General features: G+C 39.2%; 1 protein-coding gene across 1 annotated transcript; it reads right to left on the bottom strand.

Annotated features, from left to right (window-relative positions):
- Window positions 1-336: 336 nt before the first annotated feature.
- LOC307271440 (uncharacterized protein) lies at window positions 337-3476 on the bottom strand. Its single transcript, XM_080053904.1, has 4 exons — window positions 3399-3476; window positions 2654-2814; window positions 1731-1823; window positions 337-1623 (listed from the first exon to the last, which is right to left on the bottom strand). The coding sequence occupies exons 2-4, from the start codon at window positions 2663-2665 to the stop codon at window positions 1333-1335; spliced, it is 396 nt and encodes a 131-aa protein (XP_079910030.1). The 5' UTR covers window positions 2666-2814; window positions 3399-3476; the 3' UTR covers window positions 337-1332.
- Window positions 3477-21156: the final 17680 nt, after the last annotated feature.

The following is a 21156-nucleotide window of genomic DNA, read 5'->3' as shown; positions in this document are numbered from 1 at the left end:
AGTGTTCAAATTACTTATTTAAGATAATCTGTTCAAATTACTTATTTAAGCTAATCTAACTTAATTTATTTCTTTCATCCTACTCAAAAATGTCAACGCAAACAGTTAGCTTACTTTTTTGTGTTTGAGTAACTTATTTCACTTATGTAAGAATAAAGAAGAAACAGCAATTCCAGTTTTCACAGTTTATTTGAGCACTTTTACCATGAAGAATAACAACAAAATAAACATTCCCACTTCCAATAATATCATACATCCTGGAATGAATCACATTTTTCACACTGTATTTTATCTTTAAAAAAAAATATAATAAAACAGAAAATGAATTTACCTGTAGTTACCGTCCCAAGGGATCAATAAAGTGTCTCTCAATAGAAAATAATTAAAATAAATATACAAGTGCAAAGTAAAAGACATCTTTGGTATTGTCAGTGTTGGCAAAATCTGCAAATCTGCTTCTAATGTTCTGTCCACACAAAACAGAGTGGGTGACGGACACAATTAGTGAGGGACTTAAAAAGGGATAGTTGATTATTTTCAAAGTGTGGTTGTATTTCTGTACTTATGCATAGTTAGTCTGTTACCTCATGGAGATGGTGATAAGCACTGTCACATTAAGGAATTTGAGGGAGACATTGCTGTAACAGAAGTCAACCTTGTACTGTTGCAAAGGGGTCCAGCAGAAAAACGCTTTTTCACCACGTATAGACCTAACAATATCCCTTCAATTGTACGCTAAATGTAACATATTTTCAGTGCTTTAGTTTGACGCTAGACAGCTGTTTTATTTTTTTTAAATGTTTCAAGTGTAGTTCGGCCATGTTTCACCAACAATACGGCCAACTTGAGGTGGTAATACATGGAAAAAAAAGGTAAAAAATTAACGTCTTGTCTGACGACAAACTAAAGCAGTGAAAAAATCCTACACTTAGCGTTTTTTTTGTAAGGTCAGCATTTATGTTAAAAAAAAAATTCTCTGCTGACCCCCTACTGCAAAAGTACAAGGCTGACTTTCGCAATATACATTTTTCCCTCGAACTCCTTAAAATGACAGTACTGCTCGCCATCTCTATAAGGTATCAGACTAACTATGCATAAGAACCCTATACAACCCCACTTCAAAAATACTGAACTATCTCTTTAATAACAGAAACACCTAAAGGCAAAAACTGCATTCTCGAAGAATAATCATTAAGTTGAACAAACAACAACTCTAAAGCATTACTCAACATTGTTATCATCTGCCATTATGCTTTACTTTATGCAAAGTGGAACCAATAAACTGGCAGTTTAACCGCACAACAACACTTTATGTTTCCTGCTGAATCTATTTTAAGACAGAAGTCTATTTTTGAGAGACATTACCCTCGGGCTGGCTTTCAGGCCATCTAGCTCAAGGAGTATTTTCTGAAATACCTCGAAGGTTTTGATCAGTTCTTTTGGGTAGCTTAGGTTGAGCGCATATATCAGCCCCATTAGCAAGGCACAAGCTCTTGGTAGATCCAGGTCATCCAGGACTTCGGTTCCCTCAATGACTACCCTTGCGGTGGCAGTATCAGACGTCAAGGAACCTCTCCTGACAACAATCTTTATCACGTCATCAGTGAAGTCCATTTCTCCATCCTGGTATAAGAAGGTCAGAATAAACATTTCAGTGTTTTAAGTCATAAAAATAAGAGTAGCAAAACGTACAGTTAACTGTCTGATCTTTGGTGTCCAGATTTACCTACCAAGCTTTCTTTGAAGAGATCCTCCTCCTTTTCTCTGAGATACACCACGAGACAACGGATAGCCACCTTTCTCCTCCTTTCCACTGAATTATCCTGTGAATGAGAAAAACAATCTTACAACTGCTCCTCCATTAGGATGCATTTTAATAATTACATAACTGGGAAAAGAGGACTGAAAGGTAAAGTGTCAGGGGTCTGGACTGAACCAACTGAATATTTTTTTCTTTTTATCAAATATAACACTTATTTAGTTTACACCTCAATTAAGCGTTACAGAAACATTACTAGCATGTTCCTCTTGTTTTTTTTGGCCAAATAGCAATGTTTTTTTAATTGCTCTACTAAAAATAAAAAAGTGTAGTGCCACCCCATTAATTGGATTAAATCCAACCCATAGAGGTGCAGCAGGAGAACAGCACATAAGAGCTGAGCTGACTAATCAGAATTGTAGCTGCTGGTTTGTGGGTTGGACTTCAATTGTTGCTCTTTTAAATGAATTAATACACAGGTAGTGCATAGAGTTATGGGAATATCTGCTTAAACTGTTAGCACTGTTATGCCAAACAAGATATGTCTTGTTCAGGACAGAAATGGACATTTGTTTCAACAGAAGGCTGAGGAGAATCAAACACTGAAAATAACAAAACGTGAGTTGATTTTGTGGCATAAAAATGCAATGATTTTTCTTAGCCTCATTGGGGAACAGGACCAGGACCAAGCAGTATACAACATGTGATATATTATCCCATTCAAGTTATGGTGGATGTTTCACATGCATTTGTGTCAGAAAAGTCCTGAATACTGAATTGAGCCTTGAATACCAACGTAACAACCGAACAGTGGACTATTTTAATTACTCGGGCCAGCCCTGATGATCACACACCCACAACACGAGCTAATAAGAATAAAACATTGATTCATACCTCTAGCAGCATGTTACTTATGTGCTGGAATGGATCTTCATTCTTGCAGCTCCTCCTGTTGAGGAGGCCATGGACATTATTTTCGGGGAGTACTGGTCCAGTTTTGCCATGAACGTGGTTCCCAAGTTTGCAGTGGTGATTCGTCTGAATTCTTCATTTATCTGCACACAACAAATGAAATTTTGAAATAAAGGCACAATCAAAAAAGTTGTATATGTGCTGTAGAAATAGCAAATCGAAAAACAAGTACCTCTGTGTTACAAGATGGTTCAGTTAAGCAAACACAGAAATAACAGAAAAAACAGAAGCCTGCATTAAACTCAAACTGAAAATAGGCCTACCAGTATATTTGTATGTTATCCTGATGTACTGTGTTCGAACTAAGTAACAGCTAACATGCCCTATTATTTTACATTAGCTACAGAGTTGGCACGTGCTGCTTCCAACTGGCTTTATTACCCAACTTTGCCCTTACACACTAAAAAACAACAACGTGAAGACCAACACTTTACCCAGTGCCACACACACTCACTTTTATCTCAAGCTACATAAGTCAAGTGCGCCAATAAAGTCGGCTTGCTCTGGAACAATACAACCGAAAAAGGCTAGCTAGCTAACGTTAGCTAATGCCGTAGCCTACTATCAAGCTGCTAATTTAGCTTAGAATTTTGGTGAAGTGCCAAAAGTACAGTACAGTTGGTAATTGTGGCGAATAAAAGCAAAACGACTTAGTGCTGTTACTTACCCTATGATAGCATACTCAACGTGAACTCCGACTTCTTCCCCTTCTTTCACTTGTGGTGGACAACGTGGTCTGGCTGTGTGACCGCAGTGCGTGGCAGCGAAACATGTCCGGGCAAATTCAGGCGCCTACTTAACTTTCAAAATATGTACAGTTGATACTAACCAGAAAGACAAGTTGGACTAACTTATTATTTCAAAAGTGTTGAGTGGACGCATAAATATTCATTCAAAATTGATACATTGATAAGTTAACACATTCTTCTAAATATTAAGTTTGACCCACTTATTTAGAATAAGTTGTCAATGGAATAATTCAAGTTCATGTAACAAACTCGTTTTTTTATGCTGAAAAACGTCTGTATTTTAAGCGTAATGAACTAATCCCCTGAATCATTTTTTAGAGTGTACACAGTTTCAGGCTTGTTCAGTTGCTGGAAAATGGCTGTAAGCGAAATGTGTCTGTTGGCGTCACATTATCTGCTACAGTGCACAGCAAGTCCCTTTTCTGGTGGACAAGCACCAGTCACTGACCTGGTAAAGCTTTGCCCGTAGACCCATATTTGCTCTTGGCAAGGATGGAAAAACTCCCACATCTTTCCCCTAAGAACACAGAGGCAACCTTACTCAGCCTGTACAAGACATCCATCAGGGGGGTGTCTGACCCTCATTGTGCTGCCTTTTGCCAAGGCTTTGGAAGGGGAGAAATACCACGCTGGAGCCAAGTTTCCAATTCACAAGACGCTCTGCCTCTCTGACCCCTGTCAGCAAGGAAGATTCACACACTTTATTAGAAAAACACAACAATGGAGGGGAATATGCCACTGGTAATATCATGGTAATTATCTCCACTCAACATGTCAGTAAAAAGGACAATTTACAATGGAAAATAAATGTTAGCAGTTTAATTAAATTCAATTACAAAAATGTATTGTCTATCACACAGCAAATTTTCTTCAGTTTGTGGCACTGAAGACAATACCCATACTGACAACATAAAACAACATAAGACTCACATAAAATCACACAATGTGAAGCAAACAGTTGTTATAGCCCCACACAAGAGGCATGTAGTTCATTCTGGAGCTCAACATTTCCAATGAGAATTTAATATTTATTTAATCCAAATAGTTATTTTTCCCCCCATGTATACCATTGTATTGTCCAGCTTTTCTACATCGGGAGCATTGCATTATTCATGTCATGACTCCAAGCAAATAGGATTTTATCATTCTGTTTTGCCATGTTTTTCGCCACTGTTATTCCAGACCCAGCTATGCCCTCCTGCCCCCGCTCACCTCCGCATACACCTGGCTTGTCCCCATCTACTTCCTCCCTTGCAGCTGATTTCCCCAACAACCCCTCAGTACTTATACCGCTTCAGTTCTCCCCCTTGTACCTTGCCAAATTGTCTGGTGTGTTTCCTGGCTTTCCGGCTGTCCATGTTCTGTTTGCCCTGACCTGCATGTTTTGGACCTTTGCCTGTTTTGGCCTGACTCCTGATTCCTTTGTCTACTCACTGTCAGAATTGTTTGCCTCTGGTTCCATTGTTTGGACTGTTTATTGCCTGCCTAAACTAAGTCAATTTAACTGTCTTGTGGCTAACAATGCCCTCTGTGTTGCTTTAGGCTTAACCTCTGATAAGCAGCGCTATACTACCTTACACTACAATATCATTTTTTTTACAAAGACCATTGAATGCACTTAAATAGACAGAACTACCTTCAAATGCTACACTTAAAACGGAATACCATAAATGATGACAATGAAATATGTTGTTTTTCATCTGAATTATTGTCATCTCATGTAACTTGGTTTCAGAAATATGCCACAGAGCAGTGCAGCTACAATATGAATGACATACATGTTGTAGGTTTGTGTTTGATGCAACATGGGGCTTTCCCATTGTATGTCCCTCAGTATGCACATATCAGCCAGATGGCACTTTTAATACATAGGCCTTAGGGCTGCACAATATATCGAATTTTCATCGCGATGACGATATTGGCTTCCCACGATGACGTGTACATGAATGTGCGATATTTTAAATGTGTGCTCAGCTGCGAAGCAAATCAATCCCTCCCCAAACCACTCGCTGATCATGTGCCTGTTCATGCTCCAACCTGGCAACCCCAGGTTCCCCGAGAGCTGTCAATCAAAGTCCAGTGGCTCCGCCCCCAAAGTGTGAACAATTTTCTGCCCGCATAGACAGAAAGCACTCCAAGAGCCGCGCGAAGAAGCAAGCTGCTGCTTATCGCGCGAGCGAGAGCAGACATCTGCGCTTGTGAAATCACATACATCCCCTTGTTAGCCTCTTTTTTTGTGTGGGACCGGATTTATAACCCATTATTACATGACACTTTGCCAGGTCTGTTATCCAGCCAGACAGACCGCTGTCAAGAGTATAATGTATAGCGAACGGGTCACCTAAGGACCTACGTCATAGTTTTGATGGATAGACGTCCACAAACAGGGCTACTACTCGTTCAGAAAACAATGGAATACTTTTTCAACACGTCTTTGCATGTATCAGGAGAGCAGGGAACACAGGAGTCATGGTTAATGTCCGACAGGACTCCAGCAAGACGACGTGAGTACGTTTTGCTTCAGGCTGCAGCCCGCCATGTAAATGTTCGGCAGTCATTTTCTCCGTGAATTGTTATAGATTTTGGGGAATAATGCTTTGTTAGCTAGATGGAGCTCTGGTTAAGCATGTTGGCTAACAGCTGAGCCGGAGCCTTCAGTCAGCTGAAGCAGTCTAGCTGGGCGAGTAGACTATTCCACCGTTGCTAGTTCGTATCCTTGGTCGTTCCTATTTGCTGGCGTATTGAACTACGTTTTCATTACATAAGAACCTAGTGGGTTTGCAATGACTATTCCAGTTATTAGACAAGCTCCCAGGGTTGCTAATAACTCCATACAGTCAGTGCCTCAGCGTACACACGACCTGAAGCGAAGATGAAACCTCGCGTTGGGAGTAAAGGCATGAGAGGCAGCAACATTTAACTAACGTGTTGCTGAGTGTTACCTGCCACTTCCCGTCTCCGTCCTTTCAAATTAAATTCCGACATAGTAGAGCCATATAGGTTGTGATTTATTTTGACAGGGCGCAGCTCATAATATACTTATTTTAGTTATACATTGTGGGCACAATTTTATTTAGTTCAAAATCAAGTTTTATACACATCCATCATGCAGGTACAATGAATGGAGTAAAATATTTTATATTTTTGCTTTTAGGAGATGCAATGAGGTCAGGTGAGGAAACAAAGATGTGTTATTCAACAGAAATGTAGCACAAGGAAAAGTTAAAGCAGTGCTCTGTTGATTTGATTTTGAGTAAAGTTTTGGTGCAATATTTTGATTTATATTTTCTTTGTGGAAATGCATTGACTTCAGGTAAATATTTATTATATTTATGCAAATATATGTACATTATCAGTAATATTGCATAGCCGATCACATGGATATGAAAGCGCTGTTATGTTTACGTGACAATCCAATAAAAATATTTTACTCACTACAATTACTGAATAATCGTGGTAAAATATCGTGATATCAATATTGACCAAAATAATCGTGATAATCATTTTGGGCAATATCGTGCAGCCCTAATAGGCCTATATGATTTATGCTTGCATTAATCTTCCAAATATAATGTATTGTGAAAACATTGCAGTAATCCCTTCCCTTATATGTGACATTAAATCAATGTCAAATATCAACCTGACAGAAACAAAATGGTTTTATATAACATATCAAACATTTTTCAAACATAGCCTTCCAGATGTGGTACAAAGCCTGTTGTCATGCTAGTTGACAGTCAATAAACTCAAATTAACTTTTGGATGACACAGATTCTCGAAAGCAAGTGAAATACCACCACCGTACACCAATTTACAGACTCTCTCTCAACCTTTCTATAAATGTCAGTGCCTCATTAAACAAACATATCCCTCCACTGCATTTGACTCACTCTAGTTTCAGAGCATGATGCAGTACATGCATATGGTGAATGTCCATTCCAGCACTCTATAGGAGGGGAATAATCAATGATGTTTGGCAGTGGAAAAAGGTGGACATGTTTGTAAAGTGTGATGGGCAATGCAACAACTGCAGGCTCAAGACTAGGCAGAAAAGGAGTAGTTTAATTTTGTAAAAAATATAACGGAACTGAGGCAAAATTAAACTCTGGTTCAGTTCAACTGAACCACTTAACAGGCGGGCGTCCAATAGTTCCCCGTCATGTAACAGATCAGCACTTTGAAGAACAACATAAAATTACAAAACTCGAAAAAAAAAACATTATTTCTATTATTTGTGATATATGGAGGAAGAAAATAAAAGACAAGGGAGCAGCATTTTCCCAGACCATAAACAATACATGTCCTATATTGCAAGAATCATTGGTTTTTAACATTATAATAATGACACCGCTCCAAATAAATGAGGCCGTTGGGACTACGTCTTCCACAACGCTTCATGGCTAACCCAATGCCTGGTATAAAGGTAATTGCTGTTTATAATGAATCTTCCAGCAAGTAGGGTGAATAGATAATGGGCCAGAGAGGGTGAGCTGTGTGGTAAGGTCCGGGGGGCAGCTTCATTTCAAACACATGTAATCCTCCCTTGTGGACTAATGCTGGTTTCCCCGGCTACGCTGCTTCTGCTACTTTGATCTCCCTGTAGTTTTAACAACTTCTGCTTGCCCACTGTGTAGAGAAAAGACAGCGCAGGAGGTCCTTTCCTTAAGAATGCAGGTTTAAGAAGGAAAACAAAACAGGTTTATGGACAAAACACATCAAATATGTAACATTGAGTCATAAACTGTGCAGTCGTGTGCATTCTACGGGGCATGCTCCAGGTCTTGAATGGCTGGAGTGAGCACACTGCAGTATAGAAGTGCATGATCATGCTGAATTTCTTTTACAATATATTTTATAGTAAAACATAATAAAAAAAGCTACCCTTTCCAGCTGCCTTTATATCTACCTGTCTATCTCTCTCTATCTATCTATCTATCTATCTATCTATCTATCTATCTATCTATCTATCTATCTATCTATCTATCTATCTATCTATCTATCTATCTATCTATCTATCTGTCTGTCTGTCTGTCTGTCTGTCTGTCTATCTATCTGTCTGTCTGTCTGTCTGTCTGTCTGTCTGTCCGTCCGTCCGTCCGTCCGTCCGTCCGTCCGTCCGTCCGTCCGTCCGTCCGTCCGTCCGTCCGTCCGTCCGTCTATCTATCTATCTATCTATCTATCTATCTATCTATCTATCTATCTATCTATCTATCTATCTATCTATCTATCTATCTATCTATCTATCTATCTATCTATCTATCTATCTATCTATCTATCTATCTATCCATCCATCCATCCATCCATCCATCCATCCATCCATCCATCCTTGTGATGAGTTACTTTTTTATGTGTTTGTTTGGTGGTTGTTTCTTTCTTTTCGGTTGTGTCACCCCGTGGTGAGAAAAATCAAAGTGAAAGGCATTTAACTGTGGGTAAACTGTTTTGGCCATCATTGCACATAAAACATCCCATCATTGTACGACTTCCAGAGCCAAGAAAGGAGGACAAGCTCCTGAAGAAGTAAAGAACATAAAACATGAATGAATGCTATCCTCTTAGAATTAAATAGCACCGTCAAGCTATTAGGAATCCCTTTAACTATTCAGTATGAGCTGGCTGACCGTTGTCCTCTTATAGCTCTTCTTCGCCTCTCCAAACAACATGAAATACAGCTGCTGCATTATACTTTAAATATATCTATATGCAGCTGTCCTATTTGTCACTGTCAGACCGACTGACATGTCTGGCTGAGTTCAGTGGGCTGGCACACTTCAAACTCCTGTCATCAGAGACCAAATGCAGTCCAATGACTCATCCTCATCCTCGTCATGCTGTGGAGCGGCACCATGACAATGGAGCTGACATTTTGTTTCACTAAGTCCATCCATCCATTCATCCAGTTTTTCATTGACTCCTATCCTTTCCTCATGAGGGCATGAATCTATTCCAATGTGCAGTGGAGAACAGGGGGAAAAACACTGAGAGAGGTCGCTAGTAGAACAGCATACTACTGAATAACAGCTTAGACATCCCAAACGTATTATGACAATCAAAGATGTATCTTTTCACATTGGATGTCCATGCATGAAGGCCACGGTTAAAGCCTCTATATAGTGACGTGCGAGCTGTTAGCACTCACCTTTTACTTTTCTGGTTTGCTTTTAGTGTTCTCTGTTGTGTACTGTATTGTGTGATTCTGAATATGTTTCAGAGCCCAGGAAGAATAGCTGGACCCCTGCCTGATAAACTAATTCACTAGCTAACTTTGCTTTGAGGTGATCACAACTGACTTACCATGTCAAGCAAGAGTTCTGGTTTTATTGGAGGACAATTATCCCTGTTGTGGGCCATGATTTTTTCCCAAGACAATTTAAAGTTATCATGTACGTGATAAGCTTTTATCTGATTATACTCAGATGTATCACGCTTTATCAAGATATATACTGTATCACACCTAACCATGGAACATTTCTTATTACTTCATAAAGAGATCAATCATTATCTCATGATAAAGGGAGGCATATCTCATTATAATGTAAAAACACTGATCTACTTTTTTATTTCCCTCGTGACATCAATATGCTGCCGTAGCTCTGCCAATGAGTTTGCAAGGCATTGAGTTAAACTATTGTATCGAGTTAAGCTAATTCGTCACTTGAACAAGGTAACAAATGTGCCTGTGCGAGCACCGCAAAGGTCACCGGCAGACTACCTTCCTAAGTGACTTACTCGCTACACAAAATTACTAATGAAGCTAAAGTGGTTGTGTACTGCACGCTTGTGTTTCCACTCCCTTGCACTGCTGCCCAAGGGCTTGGTTAATTATCTCCTTTGTTCAAAATTGTTCTCACACCGGCTTAGAATGTGCTGTTAGTTTGGGTGAATGAGCGGCTTGGGCTTGATCAATGAAAGGCCTCCTGTGTAGCAATAAAAACAAATAAAAATAAGGTATATATCCCACCTTCTCTCCTCTTTTTGTCTGGTTTGTTTTCATTACTTCCTTGCTTCTCTATCCATGACTCTCCTCCTCTTAACCAAAGCAAAAGGCCCAGGGAGGTTTTTCTGCTGCTTAAAATAAAGAGCTGTGTGATGGCAAGTTGCAGTGCTAGTTTTACTTGACATAAATAGCGACTGTGGCTCTGGAGGTACGATGGGTCATCCACTGATTGCAGGGTTGGCGGTTTGATCCCTTGCTCCTCCTGTCCACATTGACCCTCACAATGCTGCTGATAGCTGGCCATTAGCCTGCAGCCATCTGTCTATGTGTGTGTGTGTGTGTGTGTGTGTGTGTGTCAATGTGTGGATGGAAATGGTAAAGCTCATGATAAAAGCACTTTATAAATGCAGTCCATTTGCCATTTTATAGATTTGTATTGTATTCCTGTTTGTGGTCTGGGTGAAGTGCCATATCAGGAGGACTGTGATTATTAGTGTTGGTCCTTATACCCACAACCATGACTCTTGAAGAGATAGTGGGTGGTGGGTAGAATGCAAGTCTGTGCTGTTAATGGTCTGGGTGAAGTACTAAAACGTATCATAAAAACACTGCTACATGGTCATGTGTACAGTAGTGACAAAATTGCCATGCCACATTACTGCGGTAAAAAAATAATACATTTTATGCAGTTAGCCATCCCAATTAAAAGTAGAAAAAGCTAAAAAAAAATATCAGTAACTTTTTGTAGTTGACAAGGCATCAAAACACAAAACCAACTTCAGTTTCAGTTTCAGTTCAGTTTCAGTTCAGTTTATTTCGATCACACAGATTCACAACATTACATACATAAGTAAAAAAAAAATAAAAAACACAAAAAAAACACAAAGTTGTCATCTTAATTTATACATTGATTTCTTATAAATAGTATTGATCGAAAAGGTGTAGGCTGAAGCCTTAGCTTAAACTTGAAATGTAACAGAGACAAACAACACATTGTCCTTAGTGCTTTGACATTATCAAGTGTCAAACAGAAACACTATAGGGAATTGAATTGAATAAAACAGATTTTTCTTCATTACCAAACTTACCAAACTCGTACTGCTACATTGGATCAGGCTTTTGAGGAAAAACTGTTCCTGGAACTTTGTCACAGACATTCAGTTGTTTCTTAAAGTAAAAAAAAAACAAAAACAACAGAGATTAACATGTTTGTGTGTGGTGGGGTTTTCATTCAAACAGAAAAGAAAAAGAGAACAAAAGAGAAGTCAAATTCTGCAGTTTGTACTTTAAATACTTGGTTGACTTTTGACTTTTGCATCACCCCATCCCTCAAAGTCAGTCACAGAGGAAAATAACTCAGTGTGGAAAAGACAAATTATTTTATAAGTGGGTCAGGCGTGCGTCTGTGTTCAGTCACATTTAGAGTGTGTGCATGTGTCTAGTGTGTGCATGTACAGTATGTGTGTGTGTTATGTGGAAGAGTGTGACGGGTTGGTGGGAATAAGCTGTATTCTCGCTTTTTTCTGGTGGCCAAGGCGTCTTTTTCTGCTGACATAGTAAAATATTGATGTGGAATAAATTCTCGTCTAATTAGAGTGGCTGAATTAATCAGTAAGCGTTTAATTAGCAAGAGTTTTCTTTTCAGTGGAGAGGAGGTTTTTGATGTGAGCCATATGGCTGCTCCCTCTGATGTGCCGTGGTTCACAGGCTTTCAAATATGAATTACTTTTGTATAAGGAGCTTCAATGAGAATGAGCTTTTTGGTGACAGAGGGTAAGTTGTGTAATAGACCCGGTAAGTACTGGTATACTTAACAATGGCATTACACATACGATATTTGAAATACTATATCACATTATGTTAACTGGAAAAACTGACATAATGCATTTATGGAGTTTGAATATTGGTACCGGGAATATTGTCTCTACTATCTATTTGACATTTATTGTATATATATGCTATTCATGTTAACTGCAGACGTTGAATCCATTCCACATGTAACATGGAAAAACTATGAAATCCATGCAGCTCTTTAAAGGTGCTAGGGAAAAAAAATAAGGGGCTCTCCAGTTAAAATAATACATCGTCAGGGAAACCATTTTGTTGCATCAATGGCAATCCATCCTATAGTGCAGAAGAAAACGGCTTTGCTTCCATCTTCTATCCAGGCAGTTATGTGACTGGCTAAATTAATCACTTGTCATCTATAAATACAGGCTTTGTGTTGTTCAGTTTGTCATATTGCCACAGTTCAACAAAACTTATTTCAAAGAACTCCAGTGACATCCCAAATCTATTACAGACACAGGGAAGAGGCCTATGGTTTAGGGGTCATATTTTTTCCGCTACAATGAACATGTCAAGTGTAGTTAGATCTTCTCATCCCATCAAAGTAGCATTGTGAATGTTCTTGAGTACGCTCAGCGATGTCTGCCTGATGTGAAGCTATACTCTCTAGAGCCAGTAAATGCAGCTGCAAAGTTGTATCAGAATAAACTATGGGTATCAATTTGTTACCGGCTCAAGCTTTTTGCCTCATAACACCTACGGAATGTATTTTAGAGCAATGCATAGAAACTAATTAGAGATAGAGAGGGATAATTTATGTAGCAAATTCAGTGATACTCATTATGCATGATTATATAAAGGCAAAAGCAATACTTAAACATGAATTGACTAACAAACATGGAACCAGTTTTGGAGTTTATTAAAGTGGTATAAAGTGTAAATAAGAACACATATATACAGACCACAGTAAAATACACGTAAAATACAAGGGCATGCTCATTGCACATATAGCACATGCGTGACATTAAACAATTGCCTGGCACAAATCTGTGTCAAGCGCGTCACAGTGTCAAGCAAAATCTCCAGATAAAGACGGGGCTGCTTGTGAATCATACTGCACATTAACGTCATATGAAACATGTGCATACATCCATTAATGTGCAAACTTACAGCATCACCGGTGCGTTTGTGGGGATTTTGATCGATGAGACGGTCAAAAAAACAATCTGCTTCACTGTCAGCAGCCCGTCAATGATTAGTGGGATGACGGAAATAAAGATGGCGGAGCAATCGGTTGTGCGATTTACGAGCTTGGGCTTAAGTATCGTTCAAGATGTGTAGGTGAAGGTTGATAACATTGTCAGATTTTCATTTTTTTCATATCGTGTGATATCTCAGACACCGCTGGTTGAATGGAGCCTGTGCACCTGCTGCCACATATGCTGCCTTTGCATTTTTACATTTCCGACTGACTCCCAAGTAGGTCATATCTCCCATAGCTGAGTTGGATTGACATCCATCTATCCTTTGTAGCTATTGATATATTGATGAATAGGCTCATGCATACTTCAGTATTTTTAGATTGGAGTTCATCTGTTTTATAATGAATGAATAGGAGCAGCTGAGGTAAGAGCACGTGAGGAGGATTTGATCTCATTTGTTTACTTCCCACTGCCAAATAATCAACCACATATAAGGTCAACGCGATGAGTTGAGGTAAGTAAACATACACTACCATTGTGTAGTGCAATTGAGCCTTGTTCAATTTGTATTCCTTGATGAGACATAGATAAGGCAAATTGCTACCAGTGTTTTTCTACCCACGCATACCTGCCTGCTGCAGTAATATAAATGCTTACATTAGCATACGTGGCTAACGATGAACATGTTTTACCAGCCTTCAGACAGGAGACTCAGGGGAATGTTTTTTTTCAGCACCTGTGAGATGATGATATACAATTAAGTTGTAGATTCATGAGTTTGAAAGCTTATTAGACAACCTAACAGTGCACAGTGGTTTATGATGTCATGTGGCAAAATATTACTCCGATTTTGCAAAATAAATGTGAAAAGATTTGTCGATTATCTTTTTTTTTTTAAACATTAAAAAGTTATAACTCTGTGTGTTGTCTGAGTAAGCCATTAGCAGGTTCACAATATAAACCAAACTGTGTTCATATTACAGAGTATATAACTACCAGGAATGTTTACTTATTGCCAAGGCAGTGTGTTTCCAGACACAACATTACATCATGGTAGTTTCATGTTCAACTGAGGAACACATTTTTTTTTTGTTTCTCTTGCAACATACTGGTCTGGGGTCAGCTCTTTGTTTCCTCAGCCCAATTTCCCCTCAATTCTAACACATTCCCCCCCATCAAAATGAAGCACGATGTTCACATCAGACCTATTAGCCCAGCATCACAGGGCTAGTCCTTCCATAATGGTCTTTCTGCATGTAATACTGATCGTCTTGGACATTTATATTTAGATACATGTCTTTATTTAAAAGAAATAAAAACTTTAAACAAACATGCTCAACCTTAAATATATGTACAGATACAGACGGAGGCTTTTGAATATTGTCATACCCCAGCCGCCAGCACCCGCTATTCGGACTGCCACTACTGCAATATAACGCAAATAACGAAAGAAAAGCAAACTCAGAGTTGATAGGCCCGTTGTGTCTGCATGACGTCACATCCTGGCGCTAAGGTGCTGGGAAGTGCATTCCCTGACATAACACATAATACACATACGTAGCTACAGCATATCAACAATCAGCTTTAGTAAACAAAATAAAAACAAACAGGAAATAGACCCTAAACATGGTCATACCATTATAATCAGTATTCATTTTCCATATCTGTGAACCTTCTGAATACGGATGAACCGAAATAGTAGACCGACCCCATACTAATAGGTGTACGCAAGACCCGGGAGTGTATTTCTTCCATCTGTGGGGGAAAGGTGATTAATTTTCGTAGGATAATTTTTCTGAGCTACTTTTTTCACCCGTGTAAATGCATCAAAAACAATTGAAAATCTTTATTGTATTATTAATCTGAAGGAACATGGTGTTGAGGGAACATAGACACGCTCCCACTGGTCTCATTGAAATGATTGAGGAGGCTGTATCCCATGCTCATGTTGGTCTGGTCAAGGATTTACAGCTCTTCAGACATCCATTGCAGTCCCCTTTATCTATGGTGTAGTAAAATATGATGCTATTTAACTCAAGCTAACATTTAAACATCACAATCTACCTCTGAAATAAACACGTTTCATCATAATGTCATGTTAATTGGATATCTTACATTTGCATACACCGGTCCCTTAGGCTCTCGCAGCTGACCTCTGACTTCATTTGAGGGAGACGAAAAGCCGGAACATTTTGCACTACAGGGGTGAATGATCTATCCCACTGCTACTATCATACAGGCATCAACGCTCCAGAGTTGTAAACTGATAATGTATGCGTGTGCTGTTACGTGTTTGGATAACAAGCTGAGAGAGGAGAGATATCACAGCTGCTCAGCCCGCAAGGCAAACAATGCAGTGTTTGTTTGTCGCCCGGGATGTGTGACTGTTTGCATTGGTAGGTCATCACCTCAGGAGTTCAAAAAATGTAAGCGAGTGACCCGTTTACGAAAAGTTTCCGGTACTGTGTGTAATTATGTTGATTAGAAAAGGTTTTAGGCTTCTCAGGCGCTTAATCTGAAAAGATGAGTGAAAATTGGCTTTAGCAGCTAATATTTACCAAATGATTATGTTTGTTTTCTGTACTGGATTTGGGCAAAACATCATTACAGAGCCTGTTTTGTTTTGCCCATTGCAGAGTCAGCATTTTTTCTAATTATTTGAATTAGTGAGGTGAATCCATATTTGCATGATAGTAATTTGATGTTGTATAGCTGGTCAAAGGTATGGACTGGATTGAGGATTAGACACAATCCCCAAATACCACACTTCTCTCTTCCTGTGTCTGCTTCCTAAATCATGGTATGAGAGACTCTACTGTAGAAATGTCGATACTGAGACTGGCTTTGATATGTCACTATTAAAAACTATAATATCTCGTGTTCTTTAGATCGGATGTATGGAAGGTATACAATAAAAGATGACTGGAAAAAGTTTCAAAGTTCTCAGTTGTTGTTTAATGAAGTGAGATCACAGGACAGCGTATGCAGGTTTCAGAGACAGATGAAAAGTCAAAAAAGTCATGAGCCTTTTCGACAGCAAGGCTTTTTAACATATCTTGACAAAGTCTAATGATTGGTCTATCGTGTTGTCTTCTATCTTCTCGTCCAATCCTCTTCTTCCTCGCTCCCGACCTGCACTATGCCGAAAGAATTATGCTCCTAGCCTTGAAAGTAACTTGTATCTATGGCTTGGTCAGCTGAGTCAGGAAAATACACTAGGCCTTTGTTTAAGATAGATACATATGTCCCTTCTCTGGCCTCCTTTTCTGGGAAAACATCTAAAAACTTACAAGAAGTGTTGTGCTATTTCCCTCCCTTCCAACTGTCCTTGCTCCAGGGCCTGAAATGAGAACATTTTAGATCACATGTTATGAATGTATTACTTGTTAGTTGATTATATAAGAGTAAATGTAATTAACATATGGTTGGCTATAACATCATATGATTTTGGAATAATTTTTCCTTACATCACACATCAAAACAGTTTCATTGTTTGGTATCCACACAACACAACTGTGGTGGAATTCAAAGTCTCTGTCTTTCTTCTTTTGGTGTTTTTTTATTTATTCCTCAACACAAGCACGAATATGTGCACTAGATAAATCAAACATGCCACTCGCAGCCGCCTGTCTCAGACAAAATGGCCAGCTTACTCTGCTCTTTGTTATCATGGAGGAGCGCAGTTAGCCGCGGCGCTGGCTCCAGTGGACTGCCAGGGATCTCCTTTGTTGCCTGGTGAAATGTGACACTGATGACTGAGCAGCGGAAGGCGATACCGCGGCCTCTTCTTTTATCCTGTTTACCACTTCCACGCCATTCAGGAAGTGTCACAGGGACAAGATTAGTGGACACGTCACGCATCTCGACAGCTTGTGACAGACCATGGGATTAGCTAATGTGTACAGATCCAAGAGATGGACTGGGCTAATATGGATTTGTATCTAAGTGTGTGAAGCCTAAACTTAAATGCATTCATATGTGTTTTTATAAATATTTTTTTTTGTATTATTATTGATTATTCAGAGGTCGACCTCTCCTCTTGTTTCCTCGAATCCGAGTCAGACTTTCTAATACATGTTAACACCAAATTAATGGAATGTCACTCAAACCCCTGAGGGGGGATTTTTAATGGCGTCATGGGAGTACAGTATTGATCAATAACACTATCAGGTCCTCACAGCTGTATGGTGGAGATTCTGTGCTATGTGGCAGTAAAAACCATCTGTTTTCATTGTCTCGTTAAAGTGTAGGCTGAAAATGCAGAAGAACCCATCCATTTCTGATGGGTTTTCTCAGAAAATCCACTCGCACTCGATGTTAATGATGAGAAAAGTCAGCCAGAAATCAATCCAGGGACAGATACCTGGGTAAGCAACTAGACTAAGGAGGCTCTTTCTTGGGACACACGAAAGAGAAATGGCGAGCAGCGATGTAATCAAACAAGGTCAGTGAAGGGCCATATATTTCAGCAACAGAATGGAGTCCTTCACCGGTTTACTAATGGACTCTTGACTGAGAGCGGAGTGGGGGGCGGGGATTCTAGACAGCAAAACTAATTTCATTTTAACCAGCAGCCAGCAGCTCCGTATACATCATTTAGATTGTTCTATAGATTTTGTATGTCTGGAGAGTTGTGAACTATGTCTGGCATCAGTCACAATTCTATTCATCTATTATAATATTCTTATTTTTTTTCAGTTTGATTGGAGTACATGTCAAGTACTTAACTGGGCTTCATAATGAACAAGCAACAGTGCATTGTCGAACGGACAAACTACTGACACATATGTAATTTTCACTTCTTAATTATGAAAAAATAATTCATCATTTTGGGTTGAGATTTACGCAAGGTTTAATGTATGTGTGAAAATGACTAGGTTTGGTAGATGCCATAACTTTTAGTTTGTTTTGGGGGGGAATGCAGTCAAAAGCAAGGGCTGATTTTAAAAGTCTGTTGATATGGTACATTTCCTGCTGTCCTTCATTTCCACCATCCACAGCACTGTAGGTGTGATAAGAACTCACAGCAGTGTGTTGATGTGCAGATTTATTGTGCAGCTGTTTCAGATGGCAGAGCTTTCCACAGACACTTTAATGCTTCAACACCATTCTCCCATCTTCCCCTCCGATAGATAAGGAAATGCATTCAGGTGTCAAATCATTTCCAGTTTGACATACTTTGGAAAGTGGACGGCAATAAATGTATTGGATTAGTGGTGAATAAGCGAAATAAATGTTTTCATTAACTCATGTTATTTAACTCATCAAGATCCGAGTGTTGATAAAGAGCCCCCTTGTATCCAGCTCTTCTTAAAGGTGAAGTAAGTGGTTTATTTATGTTAATATAAGTGTAAAATCGCTCTTTATTCATACAGTGATCACTTACATAATGTGCGCGTTTCATAAAGCCGATCTCTCAGTCAGCTGCTTTGCATGTAACCGGCAAATAAACTTATTGGAGTTGCCTAAAATTTGTATCCAATCAGAAGAGAGAACGCTACAAACCGACATTCGTCTCACTCATATATACTATATACACTCCATGGTCTCACTGCCGGTGCACGTCAGAGCAACAGATGGGTGAATGTGTATGCGCCTACAATGGCGGAGCAGGTAAAAATCCTTCCCAATGTCTGTTTTGATGGTTTTTATCATGTTTTATCACACTTATCGATCTGAGATGATGCTAGATAACTTCCTGCTCGAAGACCGCAGTGCATTAATGTGGTGACGTAGGGACGAGCAAGGGGACTGCTAACTGCAGTAACTGACAGGAAGTTAGCTAAAAGAACCATTCCGCTTACAGCACCTTTAAGGTTTTCTTCGGTATATCGCCTTTGTTGAGACCAACCTAGCTTATTGTAGTAGCTTTATAAGGCTTCTGAGGTATTTCCCTTAAATTGAAAGTCTATTTAAATGAATGCATTTCATTTTTGCCATTATACATCATTGGTTTTAGGACTATTGTGGTCTACTTCTATCATGAAAATAATATATTGTTTCGCTTTTCACCTTAAATGTATGTGTAGCATTGTCAGTAGGCTTACGTTTATGTGTAAAGTGGGTGCGGGCTGAATAGCTTGTGAACTCAGGCTTGATATCACCCTGCGTGTGTCCTATAACCATATTCAACATGCAGTATGCAAACAAGAAACATTGTACTATGCATAATTTTATGACACCATCTTGGCACGCGGAGGCACAGAGCACATTAAAACATGGCCCAGACCGAATGCAGAGTTCCTGGAAGAATTCCAGCAGAGGCAGAAACAATCTAGTGCCATCTGCAGCTGATCCATGGCCTAATGCATGCAAAAAAACAAACAAACTGTAGATGTTTTAAATATGTGTTACAGAGTTCAAATATAACTGTATTTGGTATGAAATTAAACCGATTTGTTTTTTGCCGGACCGAGATGTCTGACAAATTAAATCACTCAATATTATCTACAAAACGGTGTATCTGCTTTTTCTATTTACCATTGCAAAATTGTGTATCATAGATATTAAAGGTACAGTGTGTAGAATGTAATGGCATTTTTCAAAAACAGATGTGATACAAATGTTTTTTTATGACCTTAGAATGAGCATTGCATTTCTACTGTAGCACAGAATGGACACACTTCACTGCCTTATGTGTGTTTACGCATACATAACTTATATAGTGGGTGTCTGCCAGAAATGCACCTGTTGGAAGACTAAGAATAAGTACTATATATGAATAACTATATATCTTCACCTCATCACTTGATACTGTGGAAAGACTTGATGCAGTGATGGATGATGCCATCTTTAGTAAGTAGTTTCTTGTCCTTAAATACCACCACCGTAGCTTCTGTAAATTCACAGAAAAGGAGGGGTTAGCAAGGGAGCGTTGCAATCTAAAGTCTTACAATTATATGCTGCTTAATAGTCCAATATTGCCACTTACACACCTTGCCTTTAATCCTTTGTTTACAAACAAATGTACTGTACGCCATCATATCAATAATCCTTTGAGGTAGACTCAAAAGCAAAACGAATGCCCTCTATTCCTAGTATGATTCATATTTGGGCAGTCATTTGCAAGTAAATCAACAGGAATTTCACTTTTACTTTCAAAAAACACTTGCAAATTGAATTTGGGGTAAAAAAGAAATAAAATAAAAAATGCACCTTTAAAAGTTCAACTGAGAGAAAGCCGGTCATAGAACAGAGTTCTGACCACTGAAGCCCAAAATTAAAGCACATGGTGGAACAGTTGGGAGCAGCTTATTTCATGGGCTAGCAGCAGACAGTTTCAGGACTTCCTACTGACTGGAGAGCATACTGTGTGTGTGTGTGTGTGTGTGTGTGTGTGTGTGTGTGTGTGTGTGTGTGTTCGAGAGTGTGTGTGTTCGGGAGTGTGAGATCGAGAATGTGTGGCAGCAAGCTGTTCAAAACCCCATTTTTCCTTCATTTCCATCTGTCACACTCTGCTTGGTTGCCGGAGGGAAAAAAGAAGTATATATCCTTCACCAGCAGATGCAGCAGAGGATTCACTTGTTATCAGGTTCATACCTGTCCACCGAAACATCCTCTGAGTGGAAACTGACCATGGCCAAGCAATGAAAGATCAGGTCAGAAAGTATGGCTAGCTCATCCATTTTGTATTATTTTACAAATAGTTCTTTGCTTTTCAGTGGCCTGGGAAAGTGAACAAAAATCAATTGGCCGTGCACCATTTGCTTTGCTGCATTTATTAGACATGTTTACCACAGGTTCTTTATA

The sequence above is a fragment of the Ammodytes marinus genome (genome assembly GCF_949987685.1).
Source record: "Ammodytes marinus genome assembly, chromosome: 1".
NCBI lineage: Eukaryota > Metazoa > Chordata > Actinopteri > Uranoscopiformes > Ammodytidae > Ammodytes > Ammodytes marinus.
The sequence above is the reverse complement of the archived record's forward strand: the minus strand, read 5'-3'. Positions and strand labels throughout refer to the sequence as shown.

Coding starts and splice junctions, on each gene's coding strand:
- LOC307271440 (XM_080053904.1), bottom strand. Junction 1,624..1,730: donor ATCTCTTCAAAGAAAGCTTG/GTAGGTAAATCT, acceptor TTCTTATACCAG/GATGGAGAAATGGACTTCAC.